Source organism: Nuphar pumila, chromosome 14 (genome assembly GCF_984573655.1).
Source record: "Nuphar pumila chromosome 14, dmNupPumi1.hap1.1, whole genome shotgun sequence".
Classification (NCBI taxonomy): Eukaryota; Viridiplantae; Streptophyta; class Magnoliopsida; order Nymphaeales; family Nymphaeaceae; genus Nuphar; species Nuphar pumila.
The window spans coordinates 29,500,179-29,519,053 of NC_143262.1; the positions used below are offsets into that span (position 1 = coordinate 29,500,179).

The 18,875-nt window shown below is 36.0% G+C and overlaps 1 protein-coding gene across 1 annotated transcript in view; it reads left to right on the plus strand.

Annotated features, from left to right (window-relative positions):
* LOC149816708 (Protein phosphatase 2C family protein) overlaps window positions 1–18,875 on the plus strand; it is an 89,832-nt gene that overhangs the window by 13,418 nt on the left and 57,539 nt on the right. The window contains exons 3-4 of the mRNA XM_089987200.1: window positions 10,479–10,615; window positions 12,406–12,475. Of these exons, the coding sequence (XP_089843326.1) occupies window positions 10,479–10,615; window positions 12,406–12,475 (207 nt within the window). The remainder of the gene's footprint in view (window positions 1–10,478; window positions 10,616–12,405; window positions 12,476–18,875) is intronic.

Sequence of the window (18,875 nt, forward strand, 5' to 3'; positions counted from 1 at the left end):
CCATTTGAAATATGTTGTATTTCTTTTCTTATTTTTTGTATTTCTTTCTTTTTAATTTTTACTTTTTATTTTTTGTAAAAGGTGCATTGGGGGTCCCGCCAATAGAGTCGTTGGGGGGCCCCCAACCATTGGGGGCTCCCCAACGACTCCTTTGGGGAGCCCCCCTTTGCACCCCATTGCTCTTGTATAAATAGGCGTGTTCCCCCTTGTTGTAAAATAAACTTGAGAGTCTCAAGCATTTGTTTCCATTTTATGAAATACATGCATTATTGCATGTTTATTATTTATACGCTTTTTGCGTATTTTGTTCAAGTGTTGTGAGAGTGCTTTTGTGCACTTCTTTTATAAAGTATTTATGCTTGTATGCGTATTGTCTCTTCGTAGACAATTTCACAGGAATTTGGCCTTGGCAACAAATAGAGAAAAACTACTAGACCAATTGCATTTAGACTTTTATGTTGGGATTGAAATGCTTATGTGAGGGTTGGCCTATCAATGGTGCATTTGCTAAATTGCTGAAGGAGAATTGAGAAGGAATAAACTAGTTTGCAAGTGGTAGCTTATGAAAAGAATGCATTAACTTTTTGAATAGAGGCATTGTTAACCCTTTTGACCCATTTTAAGATACAATGTTCTATCAGGCAATGAGCAGCCCAACAAATGTCCTAGCAAAAATGTAGGATTCATAATTTTCAATGCTTATTTAATTCATTACATTCTCATACATGCAAGTAGAATTGCCTGGACCCTACTTTTTCACAGCCACCAATTCTCTCTTAACCATAGTTGGCGAACTCGTGACTTAGATTCGGATTGCCTAACCCTTGACTCGAGTCAGCGATGTGAAGAATCCTTGCAAACAATCAAGTTTTCAAATAACTTGATACTTCAAATACTCAAGACACAAAATAAATGCACATTGTTTATAAGATTTACACCACAAAAGAAGTGCAATAAATGTTTATAAGCTTTACACTACAAAAGAAGTGCAATAAATGCACAATGTTTATAAGCTTAAGGAGACAACTCCTTACTGTAATACATGCATTCAATGGGCTCACAACCCTTATTTATAAGCATACTTAAAGAGTCGTTGGGCTATTCCCAACGGCTCTTATTAGAGACGTTGGGAATCAACCCAACGTCTATCTTTTTTAAACTGTGCACAACAGTCAGTGGCTGACTGTTGTACACTGTACACAGTCCGCCACTGACTACAAACAGCAACAACGCCTTCATCCCAAACAATTGGGGTCGGCCACTGACCGTGTACAAAAATATTATATAAAAGAACAAAAATAAGAAATGAAAAAATTACAAAAATAAGAAAAAATAAAAAGGAGGAATTACAATCATATTCAAAAGCATGAATATGCGTAAAATGTAGAAATGACTAAAGTACCCCTACATCTAATACATTGTCTTATGCATTATAATTTAACACCCCCCTCAAACTTAGGGCAAGATGACCGAAAGTTTGCCAAAGAGGAAATTGAACCACGGTGTAACGACCTCAACTCGCAACCTTGAAAATATGCGATTTTTTTTTTCAACAGTTGCGGAAAACTTCCCAGAGACCTGGGGTCCTTACAGTTCCAATTTCAGCTGGATAACCACACCCTACAATAGCGCTTACACTTATCATCACAACCCATAGAAATTCATTATTTATTAATCATGAAAGAAAGAGCATCTAATAATATTTGCAAAAGACATATCAGAGCTATTTTAAATGACATAAAAGTAAATAACGAAAAACTGAGCCGCACTGTCCCTCTGTGAACCGTCCAGCAAGAAGGTGACAATCGTAACTCTCTTAGAAGTCAGCCGCTTCACTGATCACCTGCGACTGCGAAAAACCATAGAAGTAAGGTGTCAGAATCGAAATCCTGAGCACAGGTACTTCTAATGAAACAAGTGAGATAAAAGAATATAGATACGATTTCATGCAAACATTTAGAAGAAAACAATTATGCCAACTTCATAATTTCAATTAAGCAATCATGTAACAGATAATAATTTCTAAGCATGAAAAATCATTGAGCAATAGCATGAATCACAATTTAAATAAGCAAGACATTAGAGATTAAACATCATGCATCCACCAACATGTAACAATTAAGGGAACAGATAACATATGCATGTTCTAATACATAGCAGACATATGCATGATTTATGTGCAATGCATAAACACTTTATTATCTTTCATGAAAGTTTTCCTTTCCATATGCATGCCATATTAAATGATACAATTTAAGTTCCTCTTTTTAATTACCGTTGCCCGCGGATACACCAAACGGGTAAAATTTTCGAGGTCAAGTTAGGTTCCTAGGGTAGCTTAATACACAATTTGTATTTTATTACTAGGTTCCAAACTTAACCCTCGACCGATATCAGGAAACAACACCATCCATCGGAACATTAGACCTCCACATCTAATGTCGGGGACACAAGGACACCCCATGCCCACAAGTGTCACTTTCTTGGTACCAAAACAACAACAACTGTGTCAAACACACCACCCCCAGGCAAAGTGGCGGACTCTCCCTAAAACCGTGGCCAAGAGAAGGAACCTCAATATCGGGTTTAAGAGACAAAATAAAGCACACAGAGTTTTTGTATCCTCACAGTTTCCCCAAGACCGGACCTCTAAGATTCTCATTCTCCAGATGGGAAATCCCAGAATGTATATTACACTATTCTTATTCTTTATCTTTTTATTAAAAGTCAATTATTGAGTTTTGCAATATATCATGCAAAAACAAGGCAAAAGCTCGCATCCACCCCTGCGAAAACCATCATGGGACTCCCGCCCGTGGAAACACATAGAACAATGCAATATAGTGCAATAAAATTACATTTGCAAATCAACATGCAAAATTAATAACATAGGCTCGCAAATCAATATGCAACCATAAGCTCGCAAATCAGCATGCACAACTCTTCATGGTCTACCACCCATGGCAACAATAGAACAATGCAATTAAAACCATAATATAAATGTGATTTTGCTATGCATTTAAATAATTAAAGAAAGAACAACCAAAGCTTAAGGCTCTCCAGGCCTGTGATGATTCATTTGGACCATCGATGCATCATACGCAAAAACCATAACTTGCAATGTATGCAATGATGTCAATATGCTACCAAATGCATATTTATATATGTCAATTTAATCATGTGCATGATATGTCACATTCAAATGCATGCGTTCACCATTCATGTGCATGTGCCTTTACGAAATCATTCCACATACATGCATTCACTCATGAATCATCTCAATTGGGACAAGTGAACAACTCATGCATTTATGTACCTGCGAAACACACATCAATTCATGTATGCATATGCATTTGAAGCAAACTTCATATAGTATGATGCTTAAGCACGTCACGTCAAGCCAAAGCATATAAATAATTTCAAATATTGACATATCTCGAGAACCAAAATACATGCACACCACATATTCTGAAAATTTATATGCACATTCAGAAATGCAAACACGTATCATGTGTACGCCACAAAAATATTCCTAAGCATGTCTTTGTTCAATTCGGATGCATACTCAAGTCAAATTCATACTTTTATTAATGAACCAGTTCCAATCAAAATATGTGAACATAAACTGAACTACCATTGTACTTTAAGTAGATTGAAAAGATGACATGCGTGAAAACACTTTCAACAAATTTTGTCCAAGCTTCTTTACATAAAGAACTGGAGCTCACAACATACTAGTAATATGTTAAGCTGCCATTAACTTAAAATATTAACGGTTGTTTGAAACCTTTTTAAAATCCCTATTATGTTTACAGATTTTTTTTTTGTAATATTTGTATGCAGCTCATTCAGATTTAAGAGTCCATGAGTGCATTTGTGTGCATACATGCCTTCAAGCATATGTATTATGCTTGTACAAGAACTAATATGTATGAAATGTTAGGAGAAACCATGTCACATAATAGGGCATCCAAAGATCAGCCAAGACAAAAGGCGCAACAATAATAATAGCATTTGAAAATTGCCACCTGAATGAGCTTAGTTTGATTGAACTTTATTCTGGAAAGAGTAATGCTTTATTATATATTACCATGACTTCTAGTGCTCTACAGAAATGTAAAACAAATATGGATCAATCCAAGGCCAACATATTATACAAACATTTTCATGATGCCCCCAAATTAACAGGGTACAACCAGCCTTAGCAAATAAGTACATCCTTTCAATGACATACAACTGCCCTAGGAAATAAAGAAACTTGTAAATATCAATTTCCATGCAAATGAATTACAAGATCAAAGGGCATCCGCTATGACTTGCATCTCTTTACCAGGATACCTGGTGTCTCAGAATGGCATAGTTTCAAGATGCCAAGATGAGGTGCTATCGTGCTAATAAAGGCAAGAAACATGTTGCATAAGATCTTTACTTTGCCATAATGTAACTGAGTGGCAGCTGGATGAACATATAAATGCATGCTAACACATTAAAAGAATTTTTTTTGACTCATCCACCGTTATACAACTTTCAACCAAGAATACATGTATTATTTGATATTTTATTAGGCACTCACATGCATATAATAATACATATGGAGGTCGTTATTTAGTATGAGTAAGCACCTCCATCGTAAACAAAATTCTGTTTTATAAAAAGTATGTTATTCCATAAACGAAAATACATGGATTCCATCCATGGATCATAGAGTAAAAGTTTGGATTCACTCATCCACATGGTTTTACACTAAATTACCGCATGGAAATCGAATCCGTATCCGATTTCTCACATGATTCAAAAGAAAGAACCCGTACCTTTGCGTGGATTGAGAAAAAGGACAAGGTTGATGGTGAAAAATCATTGAATGTTACCAGTTAAAACAGTCCCCTTCTCTTTCACCAATATCCTGTGCCTCAAAGCTAGCCTTTCTAGGAACAAAGTTCCTTCCAAAAGCAATACTTCTTGTTTCCTCCTTAGAAGCCGCTTCATTTGAGACACCTTTGCAAGACAAACTTTGGTCAGGTGGTTCAACTCCTCTAAGTAAAACAGCATTTTCAGGAATTGCCCATATGCCCTTTTTCCTTAGTGAGTACAACCCATGCACCTCCCTGACAAAATTCCACAGAAGGAAGAACTGAAGCATCAATAACCTTCCCTAGAGATATCCAGGCCAGGCCTATACTGCATTGCCAGTAAAGAATACTGGACATAACTGGAACTGCTTACTCTATCTTTACAAAAGGTAGCAACCAAAATTGTCAGTTCTTTACCAACATCATCCACCTGCATATCCAAAAGCCAAACTTGTTTTTCACCAGACGGATCTTTCTTAATACCAGTTTCATTACCCATGCCAACTATTTTGTGAGCCCCTAGTCTAGAAATATTTATCTCTCCTGCAAGGTTAATATTCCAATACTGGATCTCTTGATCGAGTAAATGAGCATCATTTTCAACATCTCCACGGGATCCAGTGCTGAATACCTGAAAGACCTTTTCACAAGATACTCCAGCAGAATTGCACCTGAATAGCCATATCTCACCATTTGAACGGCATGCAAGGGCGAGGCATTCATGTGTTACACAGTCCGGAACAATGATGCCCTTACGAAGCAAATTAGCTGGTGCACTACAAAGTGCTTGTGGAAACTCCCCTACATGTATAGGCTGAATTTGCGCATCTCCTGCTCTATTTTGTGTTTTCTTTGTTACCGAAAATCTGGCGAGAGCAGAAAATCTCGAAGGCTTGGGCATCAGCGTCCCAAAATTTGGCCGATTAGGGATGAGGGTTTCGAAGTCCCCACTAAGCTGCTTCAGCTAGGCAATTTCACGAGAGGCCTGGCTTAGGGTTTCTTAGGGTTGTTCCACCCTCATGGTGAGAGAGAGAGATGAAGGCGTACCTATGAGGTTGCCGGTGACAGCGGCGCTGAACACAACGAGAGGGAGGAGTCGACGGGCTCCCCTGAGCAGCATCGCCGATACAACAGAGAGGAGAGAGGGGGACGAGAAAGCACCGTCGAGAGGGAGAGGAGACTTGAGAGGGAGGGGAGGAGGAGGCGTTGTGAGTCCTCCCTCCCCTCTGCGCTACTCTTAAAGGGCTCGGGGGGCGGCGATTAGGGAAAGTAGCACAAGGGAGGGGAGAAGAGGGTTTTAAAATAAAACCCTCGCCCCCCCCACCCTGCGTCGAGCATTATAACCCTAACGGGTTATCGGATCCGACCCGGGTCCAATTTTTTTTTTTGTTCGTTTCACAGGGCACGGGCCGGGTCCGAGGCCGAGATCTAGATGCGGTCTGGATTCTGGATCTGTGGCATCTTTACGAAATGGATCCGCAGGTTGGATCCAACTGCGGATCCTCGCATAGTTCCATTTATTTGATAGTAATTATATATATACATATTGTATATAATCTTATACATGTATATATATATATATATATATATATATATATATATATATATATATATATATATATATATATATATATATATATATATATATATATATAGTTTCATTGTGGATCCTGGATCCGTAACGTGGATCCTAGATCCAAAACGTGGATCCCAATTTCAATTCAGAAAAATACATATTATTTTAAGATAAATTTAAGTAATTAATGAAAAAAAATTGAGGTTATTATACGCGGAGCACACAAGGCTTTGGTGAAGAAATCTGCCAACTGATATTTTGAAGTTATATATGGAAGATCTATAACTCTTTTCAGATACGCTTCCTGAACATAGTGACAGTCCATCTCAATGTGTTTTGTCCGCTCATGAAAGTATGATTTTTGGCAATGTATATTGCACTCTTGTTATCACAGCATAGCTTGGTGGGCCCTTCTATTGAGATCCCCATGTCTTCTAATAGCTGATGAATCCATACAATTTTCATGGTAGTAGTCACCACGACACGATATTCAGCTTCTGTTGATGATAGAGACATTTTTTGTTGCTTCTTATATCTCCATGAAATCAACGAGTCTCCTAAAAACACACAAAAACCAGTGGTGGAGTGACGGTTATTTGGGTCACCTCTCCAGTCAAAGTCAGTATAAGCAATTAATTTTAATTCAGAAGAAGATAAAAATACTTCCTTGTTTAGTGTGCCCTTTATATATCTCACAATCCGCAAGATGGCACTCAGGTGAACTGATGTTGGTGCATGTTGGAACTGACTTGCAGTATGAACTGCATGTGAGATATCTGGTCTAGTAATACTCAGATACATCAAAGATCCCACAAGCTGTCTGTAGGGGGTGGGATCGGAGAGAGGAATACCATCATCAATCTTCATTTTGGCTCCTACTATAACAGGAGTTTCATAAACCTTATCATCTGTAATACCTGACTTGTCAATAATCTTAGAAGCAAGCTTAGTTTGAGATAAAAAATACCCTCTATGAGAGTATGCTACTTTAATACCAAAAAAATAAGTTAGAAATCCCAAGTTAGACATTTTAAACCTATTATTCAAAATTGATTTTATGCTTTTAACTCCTTTAGAATCACTTTCGGTTATAAGCATATCATCCACATATAAGAGCATAATGACAATCCCTGCATTGGTTTTTCTAACAAATAAGGCAGTGTCAGTGAAATAGGAAGAAAAACTATTTTCTAACATTACAGAGTTAAATCTATCATACCAAGCCTTGGGGGCTTGTTTTAAACTATAAAGTGCTTTTCGAAGGCGAAGTACTTTCCCTTTGAGAGTCTCCATTCCTGGTGGAGCATCCATATATACCTCTTCCTTCAAATCACCATTAAGGACGACATTTTTTAACATCCATTTGGTAGATGTTCCATTTGTTGATTGAGGCAATGGTAATGAAATATCGGACAATGACCATTTGGGCCATAGGAGCAAAAGTCTCTTCATAGTCAATCCCGTATTCTTGACTATATCCCTTTGCAACTAATCGAGCCTTATATCTCTCAAGAGATCCATCACTCTTAGTTTTTACCTTAAATACCCATCTATACCCTATTGCTTTCTTACCTTTAGGAAGATCTTGAAACTCCCAAGTCTTTGCCCTGTTGAGAGCTGAAAGCTCGCATTCCATTGCTTTCAGCCATTCATCATTCTTTTTGGCTTCTTCAAAGTTTCTGGGTTCTATATAGGAATGAATTGCGCTAAGGCAGACTCTATGTTTAGGAGTAAATGAATCATATGAAATAAACTTAGAAGGCATTTTTTTACTTCTCTCAGTTCTTCGTAGGTTTTCATCATTTGTTGAATTGGACCAACTAGGTTCACTAAAATTTTCAATTGTACTCCTAAAACTGTTTCTATCTCTATGGGTATATGTTATAGGATCTCTCAATGCTCCTTCATTTCTATGTTGAGAGATAGGTGGATGGGAAGAGCCATCTTCTTTATTATTGACGTCATTATGAATAAAATCGTCATCACTATCATCATCATGTGCTAACATTTCAAATAAAAAAGAGTAATCCATGTTTTCTTCAAAGGGTTCACTCCTTCTAAACCATTAACATTTTCCAGAAAACTCACATTTCTGGAAACATATAGCTTGTCATTCTTAATATCATAACAACGAAACCCTTTTTGGGTTTCAGAATATCCAAGAAAAGTGCATGCAATGGCTTTTGGTGAAAGCTTGTCGTTCTTGTCAGTAAGAACAAAGCATTTACAACAAAAAATTCTCAACCGACTATAGTCGGGTTCTTTGGTATACAATTTTTCAAAAAGCGAGATATTGTTCAAGTTTTTACAAGGTAGCCGATTTATCAGATAGACAGATGCTAAAGCCGCTTCAGCTCAAAAACCTTTTGGAATGTTTTGAGAAACAAGTAATGTTTGAGTTGTCTCTATTTTATGTCTATGTTTTCTTTTGGCTAATCCATTTTGTAGAAGAGTTTTTGGACAAGATTTTTGGTGAAGAATATCATGACTTTCAAGATAATTTTAGAATTCACTTGAAAGATATTCTCCACCAGAGTTAGTTCTAAAAAATTTTAGATTTTCATTAAATTGATTTTTAATCATCATATGATAGGTTTTAAAAATCGAGAAAACTTCATATTTGTGTTTAAGAAAATAAATCCAATAATATCTCGTGTAGTCGTCAACAAAAATGACATAATATACAAAGCCTCCTTTTGATAGGATGTGTGCCGGTCCCCATACATCCGAATGGATAATTTCAAAAGGTCTTGTTGTAAACAAAGATCTTTGACAAAAAGGCAATTTTTTCATTTTCTCAAGAATATAGTCGTTACAAGTGAAATCACTTTTACATAGACTTTTAACAAAAGGTAAATGAGAATTTTTTGCAATATTTGGATGTCCAAGTTTCTTGTGCCATACATTAATATCCTTTTGTTGGACAACATTACAAAACAGGTTCTTTGGAATTTGAAGGGAATCGACGTAGTATAGATCGCCCTTCCTAGAGAATCAATCTCCCAGACCGGCGATCTTGTATCCAACATTTGTTAGATAAAAACTTTATATCACACCCATGATTCGAGAGTTGAGAAACGAAAAGCAAATTTAAGTTTAATTTGGGTATAACTCTAATTTTTGGAATAAAGAACCCTTGTTTTTCAAAATTTTCTATTTCTTTTACTTCAAGAGTTGTTCCATCCGCGGTTGAAACAAAAGATGGAGAGAGATTTTTTGAGTATTCGAAAAAAGAACTAAAACTTGGAGACTGATATTGCTGACTATGCTCTATTGCTTGTTGGCTCATCACACCTCTTTTCCAGTAAATAATATATTTTTTGCTTTGAAACCCTGTCAACAATTGGATTGTATGAGATGTGCATAGAAAATGGCATGTTCAGGCCAGAGTTACCGGAAGTGCCCTTGGGAGTGGGGAAGCGCATTTCGGAAGTGCACCAAAAAAATGGGAAGCGCGCTTCCCAATTTAGGGAAGCACATTTCCCATTTTGAGGAAGCACGCTTCCCCCTTTTTTTCATTTTTTTATTTTTATTTTATTTTTTTATTTTTTTCTCTTTTTTCGCTTCTCCCTCGCTTCCGGTTCGCTTTCTAGGTCGGTTCCGAGACGATTCCTGGTTTGCTTCTAAGTCATCCCATGCTTCGCGCTTCCTAAAATTTTGAAAGTGCCTCTCTTCCCACTTCCGCTTCCCGTATTGCTTCCCACTCCCACTTCCTCGACTGACAACTCTGGTTCAGGCTGCATATTTCTGGCAACACACACACACACACACACACACACATATATATATATATATATATATAACTTTGTATGTGAATTCTTATACTGCTGATACATTAGGTTGTCTGCTGTTTTATTTGATAACTATGAAATACTCTTAAATAGCTTAGTGCATACCAAAAAATTTTGACAGTTTATTCCTTGTGATGATATGGAAAAGTAAATTGGTTGATGATAGTGGAATTGTCTGAATCTGATAATTATGAACTAAAATTATGTTTGTAATTTTCTAGTCTGATTTGGAACTAAACATATCTTTTTCATATATTGTAGCAAGAACATGTTACAAATGTATCATCTCCTAAATCGGAAGATCCAGAAAGCGTTGAAAAGAACAGTGGAAGTTCAGACCTTGAGGGCTCAGAAGTTGCTGACATGCTGGATATGCATACCACTGTAGATTATAATCAGTATGATCCTTGTTCTATCTTTAGCTTACATTGAATTTCCAATGTATATGTTTGTGCACATACACATGCACCCGTGCAGGGGTGGAGCCAGGAATTTAAGCCAGGGTGGGCACAAATACACAGTAAAAATGCATAGGCTTCTAGATGTTGTAGTCGACCAAGGTGCTGCCATCCTCGAGCTGTTTCCTGGCAAAGATCAGACGCTGCTGGTGGATGCCCTCCTTGTCCTGAATTTTGGCGTTGACATTGTTGACCTCGAGAGTGATCATCTTTCCGGTGAGTGCTGTTGATCACAATAGAAATAGCGAAATATGAGACCCTAAACTGGGTTGGACACTCAGAAAGAAAAGAAAAGGATCAAAACAAATATGGTGGCGAATAAATAGAGCAACAAATCGACAATCAAGTAACAACAGCCATGTCCTTGTGAAACTAAAAGAATCTAGAATTTTGGTTGTTTCAAAAAAGAAGAGAAAAACACTATGTAGAACAAAAATCAATCATCTGCCCAAAAGCGACAGAAGATCAATCAAATCCCTGACAAGGAATTGAAAAAGGATATAAGAATCGATAAACTTTGGCTAACTACATAAAAAACAACCAGATCGGCATCTAGAAGACGAATTCTTGTGAAAGAAAAAACTCTAATTAAACCAAATCATAAATCTACCTTTCAACCAAAACCACAAGAAAAAAGTACAAAAAGAAGAAGAAATATTCACCTACGCCACAAACCAAAAAGAAAAAGACCAGGTAGACCTTTCAAGATCAGATAGATATTTCAAAATCTGCTAAAAGAAACCAGATCCTAGATCGACCTTTCAAGATCAGGTCAGGCTCTCCCCAAATTTAAAGAAACCGATTCCTTGTCCACAAAATAAGCCATTTACAAAAACTCCATACAAATAAAAAAAACAGATAACAACAAAAATGCATCTATGAGAGATAGAAGGCCGGGGCACATGCCCACCCTCCCCACAATGTGGCTCCGCCCCTGCACCTATGTGCATACATATATTCATGCGCATGCATGTATAGTTTTTTAAAAATTTGCAAACAATTAAATATTATCTTTTACTTGCATAATTTTCATATTCTTGTTTACCAAGGGTTTTATGGAACTTTGTAATCAATGAATTTATGCTTTGCCACATTGAGATTCTCTAACTAATTTTGTTATGAAGCATGTTCATTGCCCTCATAAATGAACTATATATGGCTGACAAAATTGATTAGGTTTGGTTATAGATTTTAGCTCATGTTTGGTTGAATGCTCTGTAGTTTGAACTTTGAACCGTAGTCACAGATATTGGTGATATTTTTGAAATATCGCTATATTATCGCTGTAAATTCAGCAAATGATAATATAGGTAAAATGTCACGATATTTTGAACATATTGCCAATTTGATAATATCATGATATTATCATGAGAGTATCATGATATTCTCGTGATATAATCAATTAGTTGTACTGTTTTTATTTACTTTTTAGATTTTAAATATGTTTTTATTCTTTATTTTGCATTTTTTACTTTTTTTTATTATTTATGTATTTTTGTCTAAACATGATATTTTCTTACATATTTTTTTATTTTTTATATTTTTTAGGCCCCAAAATTTTCCTCAGATTTATCACCAAACACATAATATCCCGAGAATTAGCCTCGCTGAGATATAGCCGATACCGATATTTGTGACTATGGTTTGAAGTTTGAACACATATTTTGGTAGGCATGAGTCAAAACAATATGTTTCTGCTTCTCATAATTTTTATTTTGTCTATTCCATAGAGAGAAGCAGATTCTGAGACCAAGTTTTAACCTCTCCTCTGGTGTGGCCATGCTTCCTCATCCCTCAAAGGTACACCATGCACTAAAATACCACAAAGAAAATGCCATAGAAATATTATATAGTGTTACAACCTAATCAAATTCTCTTAAAAATTAGATTTAGCAGTTACAATGGTTATGCTGAAGAAAAGGCTGTAAATGATTTTAAAATTTTGATTTTAAGGCATTAACCTGCACTGTTCATGTATAAAAGTATTTTTCACAAAAGATTGGGGTATTTGAAGAATGAATTTCATTAAGTTGATCTTGCATTGGTTCTTTGTTCTCCAATATTGGCTAAATCCTTTTGACAGCTATCCATGAGAAGATCATACTATCTATTTGTGAAGAATCCTTTGCTTGCCACATTATGCATTCGTTTATTATGAAATATATCATGGGCATGAAGGTGTTGAATTTGATGGCCAGTTGGTAGGTGGAATCTCTTTCAAAGGGATCTTTGGTTTAAAGACTATCCTTATGTGACAAAAATATAAATATATCTTGCATGTTAAGTGAACTGGTTGTCACACCCTAAGACAAACCTATGGTCGGCTATTCATATCTGTTATTGAGTTTTTGTAAATCAAATAAGCTTAACACAGCTTTACAGAAAAATAAGAATACAAACATTATTGATCCTTTTATATACCTCTGTCTGATAACTCTTTCATTAACATCTCCAATACAAGTCAAAAGACATCTATTGGATAAATCAAAGAAAAATTGGTCTACGTGCTTTGGTCTACATCTTAGTTTGATGCAGATAAATCAAAGAAAAATTGAAGGAAAAGAAGAAAATGAAGAAGTGGAAAGAGAAAAAGAAGATGAAGAAGGGGGTGAAAGACTATGGCTCATACTTTCAAGCCTTTTTTCTATTTATTTAATAGATTAGAAATTTAGAAGGGTTAAACCTATAATTCTTACAAATTGCATTTATAATACAAACAAGGTGCATATGGAAAAACTGCCCCTGATGATTACACTTGTGATTTAATCCCTTTAAAAGAACCTCTCAAACCAAGAATTTCTCCCCATTTCTAATGCTTTTAACTTTTCTAGAGTTTGTATTTTCATTATTTTGCCATAACATGACCTTTAAACCTATTAAAATTCATGGGAAACTTGGTTTTTGCCCTAATTTGATGGTGAAACTCTTAAATCCTATAGAGAAGCTTGGTTCATGCTTAGGAGGCTGGACTTGCACATTTGGGAAGGTTGAAGTGCATTAAACCATAATGGGGTTCATTTTTACTCCATTTCACATTTTGGAACCTTAAACTGGATGTGGCCATTGTGGAGGGGTGGTTGGAAGTGAGTATTATAAGGTGCCTTTTGTTAAGGTGAACAGAAATCCAGAGTTGTGAAGAATTGTTCCTACTGTAATCAAGATTGGAGAGTTTCCCCTCAATTCCATCTATATCTGTTTGTTGTGTCTTGCATGTAAGCTCTGAGACATTGGAGTCCCAGCTTTATTCTTGTGCTGTGGATTTGCATGTGCAGTTTGAATGAGAATAGAGATGTTAGTGTCGATAACATCAACTCTTTTGCAAGTGATAGGTCCATTTGAGATGGTGAAGGATATTGCTGTTAATATGAGGAACAAAGGCACAAGGGCCTCATTTGGTTAAGCAGTTAATCTAGATAATTGAGAGGGAACACGGTTTTGCTATTAGGTAGTAAGCAGGCCTTGGAAGGAATTTTCATCTTGAATCCATGATTATGTGCCTAGAATTGTTAGAAGTTGAATAGCATTGATCATCTGCTCCATGTATCTTACTTCTCAAGTCTCATAAAATTGCTACATGTAACGTATGCATCTATACATGTGTTTACATGGATGTTCATAATAAGCATTACAAAAGAATGCATATGCATATGATGTACCTATACTCAATGACAAAAATAGATGCATAGATGTGTATGTACATGTAAAGAGAGGTAAGGCACCTTCAAGCATGAACAAAGTATCCACCAACAAGTCCAAAGTGCACAATCACAAATGCCATTAAGGTCACAATCACAAATGCTACAAGGAGCACAATCACAAATGCCACCAAGGTTACACACAAGGAACAATATAAAAAATAATATTTTATTAAAACACAATATGCAAGCATAGTAGAACAAAGGGGGATCACCCCCTATTTATATACAAATGAGAGAGAGTGAGAGAGTAAAGAAAGGAGAGGGAAGAGGCCTTCTAGCCATTGGATTAGAGTCTAACAGCTAGTCCTAGTCAACATTGAGTTGACTAAAAATAAATAAAACAGAAAAGAGAAATTAAAAAAATACATATATGTATACGTATAAATATATGTATATACATATATTACAATATATCGATATACATATGTATAACATTACATATTTTAACAGTACATATCTAAGATCCTATTGATATGACATTTACAAAAGTGGATGCATAGATTTTTTTTAGGCAAGCTGGGATTAGGCATGTTAAACTGTACATGTGTAATTATATATTATATATATTTATGTATATACAATGATATGTATATAAATATATATATATATATGTATATATGTACAATTTATTTTTTATTAAGTTATTATTTTGGGACTGTTTTGGACTTAGTCAAACTAAGTTTTACTAAGCCCCCCAGCTCCCAACGTCTAGATTTCTAGCCGTTAGGCTCTCCCAACAACTAGAAATCTAGCCGTTGGGAATGGGCATTCTTCCCTTTCTTTTTGTCTTCTTCCCTCTAACTCTCCTTCATGAATGTGTATATATAGGGGTTTTCCTCTCCTTGTATTGCATGCTTTTCCACACTCTTTTCATTGAATAAAATATATATTTTTATTGTCTTCATGTGTATCCCCTTTGTGGGATTTGTGTGTATGTTTTTTTAGAACACTTTGTGGTTCCCTTTGTGGGTGTTGTAAGTGTTCCTTAGAGATAACTTTTGTTATCTACTCAAGTTGAAGATTGGTGAATTTTTGGTTTGTGATTGAAACCTCCTTGAATCTTTACATGGTATCAGAGCTTGGAAGTATTAAAGCTCATTTGAAGACTCTTCTTCAAAGTGTTGGAGATCTTGCAAGTGTTCAAGTGATCGTGTGAATCATTGGTGGAGTGCTCGTGTTTCTCATATTACCTCTCATTTCTCCTCCTCTTCTCTCTTTATCTTTCTCTCTCTCCTCCTCTCTTAGCTCTTGTAAAAATGGATGACAATGATAATGTCACCATTAAACTCGTAAAACTCAATGATTTCAATTATGTAACATGGGCTTCTATTATGAAGCACCTTATTTGGGGAAAAGAGTTATGGGACTAGTAGATGCATCTGATTCGGAACCCAAGCTAGTTCTTACTAAGGTAGAGGGTAAGTAAGAGGTACCTCTAACCGAAAATGAGAAAGCTAAGGCTATAACCACTTATGAGAAAAAGTAGAAGAAATGGAGGATGGGACATGCCAAGATCATGTCTTGGCTTATGAGTGTGGATGTGAAAAAATATTCAAGTCTTGCCATTATCTTAAGAGAATGTATTCTCTTAAAGATATTGCACATATATGCAATGTGCAAGATAGAGTTCGGATTATGGTCGAAGGGGATAAAACTTTTAGAAAATACTATAATGACCTATCCGAACTTTGAAAAGAATTGACTTTTCTAGAGCCAAAATGACATTGTCCTCAAGATATAGAACTCTGCCAAAAATAAATAGATACGAAACACTTTTATCAATTCATTAAAAATTTAAGACCAGAATTTGAGTTTATAAAGTCTATTCTTCTCCATAAAAGAAAAGTTCCTTCTATTGAAGATATTATAAAAGAGTTGAGTATGGAGAAAAATAGATTGAAAAAGCATGTAAGCAAAAGTGAAGATGACTCGGTCTTGGCCGTTTTTGGACCATGAAACTATGTTTGTGCATATAAGTCACCTCACTATAGAAGACAAGGAAATGACTATGAGAGAAAGAAATCATTTGTTGTTATTGTCATGAACCGGGACACACTAAGCCTTAATATCTTGAACTAAAAGGGACATTTGAGAAGAAGGTTGCTTCGGTTGGCTCTTTACAAGAGTCAAAGGACAAGGACATTCCCACACCCCAATAATCATCTATTGGAAGCATGTCCCTAACTCAATTAGTTGAAGCATTTTAACCTCTTCTTAGAGGATCATCTTCTTCAGATGGGGTCGCAATATCATCTTATTCAGACCTAGGTAAGATTCTTTGGCTTCTTGATTTTGGTGCATCTTTTCACATGATCCCAAACCAGAGTTACCAGTCGAGGAAGCGGGAGCGGGAAGCGATATGGGAAGTGGGAGCGGGAAGCGAGGCACTTTAAAAAATTTAGGAAGCGGGGAAGCGTGGGACCACTTATAAGAAAATTCCGAACCGTCTCGGAAGCGAGGGGGCAGTGAAAAAAATGGGAAAACGAGGGGGAAGCGTGGGGAAGTGTGGGAAAAGCGTGGGGGAAACGTGGGGGAAGCGCGCTTCCCATAAATGGGAAGCGCGTTTCCCATAAAAGGAAAATGCGCTTCCCATAAAAGGGAAGCGCGCTTCCCAAAAAAGGGGAACACTTCCCTTCACGCTTCGGAAGCATGACGTTTCGCGCTTTCGAAGCACGCTTCGGGGAAGCGCGCTTCCCCTTTTACTTAGGTGCTTCCGGTAACTCTGTCCCAAACTATGATATTTTATCCGAATGTTATAGCAACTCAAGTGTGTTAAAACATTTTATTGGTCGATGGTACGCCTTTTGAAATCAAAAGAATATGAAGCTTTGAAAAGGACCTTCCAAACTCCAAAAAATTTCTTGTTTCAAAAATTAGATATATTCTTAAATTAAATTTAAATATTTTATCCATATCTCAAATATCCGATTATGGTTGTAATATCTCATTCTCTTCAAATGAATGTTTGGTGCAGGATCGCCAATCAAGGAAGCTGATTGGGCATGACCATAGAGAGGGAGGTCTCTACTATATGGATTTTTTGGAGATAACGAAATATGCTTTTTGTTGTAATGTCCAAAAAATGGACTTAAACTTGTGGCATAGAAGATAACATCCTAGTGTATCTAAAATCCAATATTTTTCAAGTTTGATTTTTTTTTGTAATTAATGATTTTACTTGTGAAGATTGTATTCTTGGAAAAAATGAAAAGATTGACATTTAAAGATAGAACTTTTGTTTCATCTAGACCATTTGAGTGGGTTCATTCGGATGTTTGGGGTCCAACACCACTTGTGTCTAAAGGTGGATATGCATATTATGTTATTTTTGTGGATGACTTTACTAGATATACTTGACTTTACTTCCTTAGGCATAAATTTAAAGTATTTTTTCATTTTCAAAGTTTCTATAAGATGGTCAGAAATAAATTTGAAAATGATATTTTTGTATTTCATACCGATTCAGGGAGAAAATTTGTGTCAAATGAATTTAAAAATTATCTCCACTCACGTAACATCACACATCAAAGATCTTGTTCACACACACCACAACCAAATGACTTAGCCGAGAGAAAACATAGACACGTTATTAAAACTTCAAGGACTTTACTTATTGCTAGGTATGTGTCTAAGGTTTTTTGGACATAAGCTGTCATGACTGTTGTTTATCTTATAAATAGAATGCCATCTTATTCTTTGCACAATATCTCACCGGTTGAAAAACTCTTTAAACTCACCCCTGATTATTCAAGATTATGAACTTTTGGTTGCAAATGCTTTATTTTTATAAATAAGAATGACAAGTTTTCTCCTAGAGCTATTCCTTGTGCCTTCTTTGGTTATGCCGATAACCAAAAATGATATAGGTGTTATGATTCTAAAAATGAGAAATTATACATCTCTTGAAATGTAACCTTCTTGATTTTTTTTTCTTTGATAAACCGAAGGAAATAATCGAGTACTCTTTTTTGTTCGATCTTGTTTTAAAACAAGATAGTGACAACTATGTTTGTAGCATGATTTTGAAAATGTTATTGAATCTAGCGACTTTGAATCTCTTGATGAATTGCCCCACAATAATCAAACTTGTATTCAATATTCTAGGCGAGGAAATCAAAATCCTCCATATGCACTTGAAAAGTTTTCTAACCTTAATAAAGATGAACTGCAAATTAGGAAATCATCTAGAGTATCAAAACCCCTATCAAAATTTATATTCTATGATTCCTTTTCTTCAAAATACCAAGCATGCACAACTCTAATTCACTCATATATAGAACCCTCATCTTATGCTCAGGCCAAAGAATCCCTGAATGGGTTAAAGCTACGAGGGCAGAACTTGAAGCTTTGAAAAAGGCTCAAACTTGGTCTATTCAAAATCTTCCACCAGAAAAGAAACCCATAGGTTGTAGATGGGTATACGAAATAAAAACCAAGAGTGAAGGAACCCTTGAGCGATATAAAGCTAGGCTAGTTGAAAAGGGACATTTGCAGAACATGGC